This window comes from Onychomys torridus, chromosome 4 (genome assembly GCF_903995425.1).
Source record: "Onychomys torridus chromosome 4, mOncTor1.1, whole genome shotgun sequence".
NCBI lineage: Eukaryota > Metazoa > Chordata > Mammalia > Rodentia > Cricetidae > Onychomys > Onychomys torridus.
In genome coordinates, this window is record NC_050446.1 from 7986195 (window position 1) to 7992887 (window position 6693).

Consider the following 6693-nt stretch of genomic DNA (forward strand, 5'->3'; position numbering starts at 1 on the left):
AAAGCTTCACCACCACACCCAGCTCACCTTGGCATTTTTTAAAAGACTAAATGTGATGCTCTAGAAGGCATTTCCATGTTATAAAAATAGTCATTCTCCCACATTCCATAAAAATACGGCACAGTGTTCTCATGTCTGCAACTGCCCTGCAAAGGTTCAGGAGGCCGGCATCACAGGCTTACTTCCTACAGTAGAGCAGCCTGGCCCAGGACCCACACTCAAGGCATCCCTGAGATTACACCGAGCACCCACCACAAATTGAGGACTGGGGGGGTCTAAAATTGTGCTCACATAGTTCTACTCTCTACACACAGACATTGACAAGAAAACCTTTTTTTTTTTTTTTCCTTTTAAGAGTTTCATGTAGCTCAGGCTAGCTTCAAACTCACAACCTGCAGAGGATCTTCCTGCTAGGATCATGCACCCAACTACAATACAACCCGAGACTAAGAATACTTATTCTATGTCCTTCCTAGGTTGTTGTTTTTTGAAACAGCATCTCTCTGTAACAGCCCTGGCTGTCCTAGAACTCACTTTGCAGACCAGGCTGGCCTTCAACTGAGAGATCTGTCTCGTCTGCCTGGCCTCCCAAGTGCTGCATTAAAGGCATGCACCACCACCACTGGGTGCTTCCTAGATTTTAAAATACATGGCATCTCATACTTTATTACCTAAGGTTTAGAAATAAAAAACATGTTTTGTTTTGTTTTTTTTTAAAAGGCATCTCTGGTGCGTGGCAGGTCCACTCCTTTAGATGGAGTCAGCAACCCCGGGTGTGTGGGGGTGGGGTGGGTGGGTGGGTGGCCTAGAGCTTGCTTTTCCTATGCATGTGACTGGTGCTGTAGGGCTGACTTGACCTTCAGAGCAAGTGTAACAGGTCAGCACTCACAGCCCGTTCTGACATGACCAGGGATGAGGCTGGGGTGAATCTAACAGTTGAGGAGACAGAGTCCGAGGCAGGTTGCAGCCCCTACACAGTGGGACGGGAGAGAGCCCGCAGCCACAGCTGTGAGCAGTAGCTAGGCTCTGTGTCCCAGTGTGTGGTGGGCCTCAGAGGGAGTCCTCACTGCTCCTGCTGCCAGTTCAGCCAAGGTCAAGCCCACATGCTCCCCTCAGACTGAACAGCTGTCAATGCACCAGCTTTAAACTGACAGTGCCAGCTCAGGGCAAAACCAAGAAACCTCAGGTGCTTCCCCAAGGCTGCAGCAGGGTGCTGTAGCCCATTAGTGGCGTCTGAGGCATGGGTGCCACTGGCCTCCTGCATTCAAATGTTTCGAGGCACTTGATTCACAGTAACAGTGTAAGGGTTCTAAACATTCAGCTGCTGCCATGCAGTATCGACAGCATCCCCAGAGTCCACAGGTGCAAATGTGCAAAGCCCCAAGGGGGTCTTCAAAGTACTTGGGCAAGGCAAGGCCATGGAGGTGGTGGGAGGCTCCCCTGAATCCTCCCACCCTGTGGGAGCTCAATGGAAATCCAGCCGTGACTGCACAGTCTTGCAGCCCTTGTCCGAGTAGATCTTCTCGTCCTTGGGGAAAAAGGTCATTTCATCTGCTACCCTAGTGACGATGTCTTCATCCACAGCGGCCCCTCGTGCCCGCATCTCTGCCCGCACACACATCTTCACGTGTCTGTACTCCAAGGGCAGGAAGGGGATAAAGTAGTCGATGAGGTTTTTGTCTATCAGCCCACTGTGCCACAGACCACCTGCAGAACAAGACAGAGGGTCCTGTCACTGCCACCTGGCCACACTGTATCTGATCCCAGTCCATCCTTGACGTCTTTACCCTCCAGAGACCGTCAAGTGACACGCGCCCTCTAACACTCCGAGGAAACTCCCTATGGCAGCAAAGGCTCAAGCAGGTGTGAGGCCGGGTTCCCAAGACTGCTGAGAAGCCCGGGGGCCCCGCCCCGCCCCATAGTGGACTCACTGTGTTTATTGTTGAAGGCGCCCACAGACAGCACAGGCTCCAGGTCCTTCAGCTGGATCTCTTCCCTCTTCCTTCCTGCCCGCCAGAAGTCCAGGGTCGTCTTAGTTATCAGGTCCCCGCCTGCATTACTGAGATGCCAGAGATACAACACTTCAGTTATCCCCATCTCTTTGCCAAATCCATTCACCCAAGGCTTCATTCCTTTTCAAATACTAGCTAGAACTGACCCCGGGTCCTGGGCATGCTAAGTAGGTGTCACCACAGCATCCTACGACACCCCTGCTTCCAGGTGTGCACCACTTCTAATGCTCCAAAGCCTTTTTGGTTTTTTAAGACAGGATTTTTCTATGTAGCCCTGGCTGTCCTGGAACTCTATTTGTAGACCAGGTTGGCCTTGAACGTAACAGAGATCTGCCTGCCTGTCTCCTGAGTGTGGGATTAAAGGCGTGCTCCAAAGTTTTAATCCAGGACTATTTGCAACATGCTACCAGACAAGGACAAAAACAAGCATGTCTGCCTGTAAGGAATGTAAATGCTGTGCTTAGGTTTTAAACACAGGGGCTGGGAGGAGCACCAAGTACCTCACTGAAGGATCACTGGCTCATCCTCAACCCACTTTCTACACCAGACTGACTGGGAAGTGAAAAATGACACATGAGCCTATGGCTTTGCCAAGCCAGCAGCAGCTCTGCCCTGGACGGCCAGGAGAACCTCATTCTAGCACCTGTAGTCCCTGAGAAGCCTCCTTGGCTAACCTGAGGAAGATGAAGATGGCTTTGCGGTAGGAAATCCCATCCACCTGCTCATAGTAGTCTAGGAAGGGCTTGATTGCATCAATGATCCCGGGATGCAACTTATCCATCTCGTCAAAGATGAAGACGGAGCTGCCACACGCACTCACATTGCCTCGGATCCACTTCTGGAGCTGGTCCTAGACCAACCGTAAAGAGAGGCACAACTCAGAGGATGTTCCAGAGGATGAGGGGGAAGAGCCCTCTGGGCTTTGAGGAGCCATCACCTGCATACTTGTCCCCACACAACAGTGTAGACATTTTCCAGAGGTCATCACAAACAGAAAGACACTAGCCATCTAAGCCTGGCCATCTGAGCTCAATCCCTGGGACCCACATGGTGGAAGGAGAAAACTGACTTCCGAAAGCCGTGTGCTGACCTCCACATACATTCCCACAGTATGCCAATGCATGCGTCTGTAACAGCCCTCCACCACAAAAATGGAAAGTAGAGAACCGGGCAGAAGCTGGTTGGCCAGCTCACCCCAGCATCTATACAGCAGCCTCAAAGAAGGAAGGAAAGAAGCCTGGGGTTGCTTCTGCCAGACTATGCATCACAGCAACAGGAAAAGACACCAGACACCAGGCATGCAGAAACGACAACCAGATTCAGACCAGTGCAGGGGACTGAGGCTTTGGATTGATGTGAGTACAGGTGCTGACCTGGCTGGCGGGAAAAGCACTGGGCTACATCTCTCGCCCTCTTGCTTTCTTGAAACACCCAAGCAACAGCCTCTCATTCCCTAAATAGGGGAGGCCACAACCATGAACTACCCCTTGCAAATACTGTATTTTGAGAGAGCTATAATCCAATTTGGAAAACATGAACATTACTTTGTGGGAGGCACTGTAGCCTGGTAGGAATAGCATTTCCTCAGCACAAGCAAACCATGATGGTTTCTATCCCCAGCACCTTCAAATAAAACCATCTCTTCCCTTTGGCACTCTGCCCTGCCTCATGTGAGGACAACAAAGATTCACTTTCATTTCCTTCTTTGCTTGGGTTTCGGTTTGCTGTCCCAGTCCTTGAAGGACTAGGACCACAAGTAAGACAGTCACTAAGTCGGAATCAGCCACAGAAACGTGCAGAGATCTCACAAACACAAAGACTTGAGGTTCCCTTCTTCGAGATTTGAGGGGTGGAAGGAGGCAATGGGAGTCAAAACTGCACCCTGCAAAACTCGGGCAAAGCCCAGGCCGCAGCACAGACGGAGGGCGTTAGATGAGGCCATGCCCAGGTCAACTAAGACTGCCCCACCTAACACCCTATTCCCTGCTGGGCAGCTAATCACTTTATGGGTGTCTGAGACATATGCTAGAGACAGATGGGAGGTGATGAGCACAGGCTGTAAGAACAAGTCACCTTGCCTCTCTTGTCCATCTTTTCTCGTTCCTGCCCCCTTCTCCCTCCCCAAATTCCAGGGATTGAACCTATGGTCTCACACACACTAGCTGGCTCCATTTTTTTTTCCCCTCCCTTTTTTTTGGAGACAAGATTCCTCTATGTTTAACCCTGGCTATCCTGGAACTCACTCTGTAGACCAGGCCTCAAACTCGGAAATCCACCTGCCTCTGACTTCCGAGTTCTGGGATTAAAGGCATATACCACCACACCCACACCCAGCTGCTGGCTCCTTCTTTTAAGGTTCATAGCATCCCCTGCCTCACTGGATTGTGGGAGTCTGTTGGAGTCCAGCTCTGACCTGTCAAAGACTTCTTGGGGGGGAAGAGAGAGGAATGAGGAAATGACAGAAAGACAAGAGACACAGAGACACAGGATAGCTTTGGGAAAGCCCTGGGTCAATACCCAGCTACCCAGTCACTTACTCAAAAGGGCTTTTTGTACAACGCCAAGGAGAGAGGCAAAAGACTTCCCCTTGCTAAATCAAAGCACACTGTACAGTCAAGTGTAGACCCTCCAAAACACCTGGTAAACATGCTTGTAGCCAAGTCATCCTATTATGCAGCCCTGCTGGGTAAAGCAAGCTCAGATTCTCTGACCCAGAGTAAGGCCTTAATAGGGAGCCTCTGTGGGCCCCCACACTGCATTATTTTGGAAGAGCAATTTTAAAAGAGAAGGCTGAATATGGTGAGGCACACCTATAATCCCAGCACTTAGAAGGTGAAGGTAAGAGAATCAGAAGTTCAAAGCTAGCCTCAGCTATACAGTGAATTTGATGCCAACCTGGGCTACATGAGACTACCTAAGACCCCTCACCCACATACACACAAACATATGTGCCATAAAATGGGCAAAGTGGCGGATGCCTGTTAATCTCAGTCCTCAGAAAGCTGGGGCAGTAGGATCCCTAACGTCAAGGCCAGCCTGAGCTACATAATGAGACCTTAACTCAAAAAGTATAAACAACTACAGGCTAGGCATGGAGGCTCACACCTTTAATCCCAGCACCGGGGAGTTCGGGAGGGGCAGGCGGATTTCTGAGTTCCAGGCCTGCCAGAGCTACAGAGTGAAACTGTTAATAACGGAAAGGAAGAAACGTAGGGGAGAGGCCAGACGGAACTATTGCAGGGCTGAGTGAAGCAGAGGCCAGAGCTGCTGAGCAGGTGGCCCAGGCATGTGAGCGGGTAGCAACATGTTCTCTTGCCTGGTACAGTTTTGTCTTCTGCTCATGAGGGAAGTGCAGGGTAGAGACGAACAGGTGGACAAAGTTACTCTTCAGGCCTTTTGGGTAAAGGTTTTCAGCCACAATCTGGCTGACAAAATTCTTGCCCGTGCCAGCCCAGCCGTGTAAGGACAGAGTCAGTGGTTTCTTGGGATTTTTATTGTTCCTGAAGCCGGTCAGTGCCTTGAGAATCACTTCGGTGGCGAGGTGCTGTCCAAACAGCTTCTCCTCCAGGGCCAGCTTGAGGGCTGCGGAGGCCAGCCCGGAACAGAAAGAAAAATATACATTAAAAAAGCACCTGAAACCGGCCAGAGAGGTACAGCTTAGCGACTGACACAGCAGCAGGGTCTCTTGCCAAGCTTCAGATCCCGAACCTCGAGAATCTCGAGTCAGAACCTTAAGGGGCAGTTCTCCTTAACACTTAAGCCTCTCGGATTCTTTCACCAGGGAAAAGCCATCTCCCGCTAAGCTCCGAGCTAGCTTTCCCGCCACCCTTGCTGGCTCGGAAAAGGAGCCGAGGGCGGGCTTTCTGGATGGAGGTGCGCGCCTGACACCCGCGGAGGGGCGCCCGGCCGGCCCCGCGGCGCTGTTCTCCGGGCGGTCATCGCAAGGCCTGCGGAGGTGTGGCGAGATCCCGGCCGAGTGGGTCTCCCGCCCGCCCCGTCCGCGACCCGCGGGCACGTACCCGAGGCGTTGAGGGGCCGGTCCTCATGGCAGCACTCGGTGAAGCGGCAGTACAAGTCGGAGTAGGACAGGTAGCCGGTGAGCGACACGGCCCCGATGGCGATGCCCACGCTCACGGGCTCGAACGCCATCGCTAGGTGGGCGGCCAGCAGAGCCCACAGCACCGCGGAGCCCCCGATCGCCCCGTCCCTCCCCATCGCTCGCCACCGAGGAGAGTGCGCCGCGCTCGGATTCAGTCTCGGCTGTGCAGGCAGACCTACTTCCGGTACGGTGCGTCACTTCCGCCTACCCAGAGAACGGCCGTGCTGGAAAGGGGCGGGAGGCTTGAGGCGCCATCCTTGTGAGTGGCAGGAAACCCTCTAGGGACCTTCGAAGGCATTTCATGTCTGTCTTTTTTTGTTTTTGGATTTTGGTTTTTGCGGACAGGCTGTGTATCCCTGCCTGTCCTGGAACTCACTCTGTCGACCAGGCTGGCCTTGAACTCACAGAGATCCGCCTGCCTCTGCCTCCCAAGTGCTGGGATTAAAGGCGTGAGCCACCACCACCTGGCTTCACAACTGTCTTTAAGAGGACTTATTAGTTTGTTTTCTATTTTTCTTTTTCTAAATTAAAATACATATGAGAGATGGCTCAGGGGTTAAGGGCTCCTCTGGAGGACCTGGG

General features: G+C 52.2%; 1 protein-coding gene across 2 annotated transcripts; it reads right to left on the reverse strand.

The window, feature by feature from the left end:
- On the reverse strand, window positions 1-6278 carry Tor1b (torsin family 1 member B). 2 transcript variants are annotated; one of them, XM_036186525.1, is made up of 5 exons: window positions 6032-6278; window positions 5329-5594; window positions 2687-2862; window positions 1932-2059; window positions 1-1707 (listed from the first exon to the last, which is right to left on the reverse strand). In XM_036186525.1, exons 1-5 carry the CDS (start codon window positions 6225-6227, stop codon window positions 1466-1468), a joined length of 1008 nt encoding a protein of 335 aa, XP_036042418.1. In that variant the 5' UTR covers window positions 6228-6278; the 3' UTR covers window positions 1-1465. The 2 variants fall into 2 exon arrangements, with proteins under 2 accessions (XP_036042418.1, XP_036042419.1); XM_036186526.1 differs by lacking the exons at window positions 1-1707; window positions 2687-2862 and having other exon boundaries at window positions 2007-2059.
- Window positions 6279-6693: the final 415 nt, after the last annotated feature.

Coding starts and splice junctions, on each gene's coding strand:
- Tor1b (XM_036186525.1), bottom strand. CDS start 6,227: ATGGGGAGGGACGGGGCGATCGGGGGCTCCGCGGTGCTGTGGGCTCTG. Junction 5,595..6,031: donor CCGGCCCCTCAACGCCTCGG/GTACGTGCCCGC, acceptor TGGCCTCCGCAG/CCCTCAAGCTGGCCCTGGAG. Junction 1,708..1,931: donor CGCCTTCAACAATAAACACA/GTGAGTCCACTA, acceptor CTTGTTCTGCAG/GTGGTCTGTGGCACAGTGGG.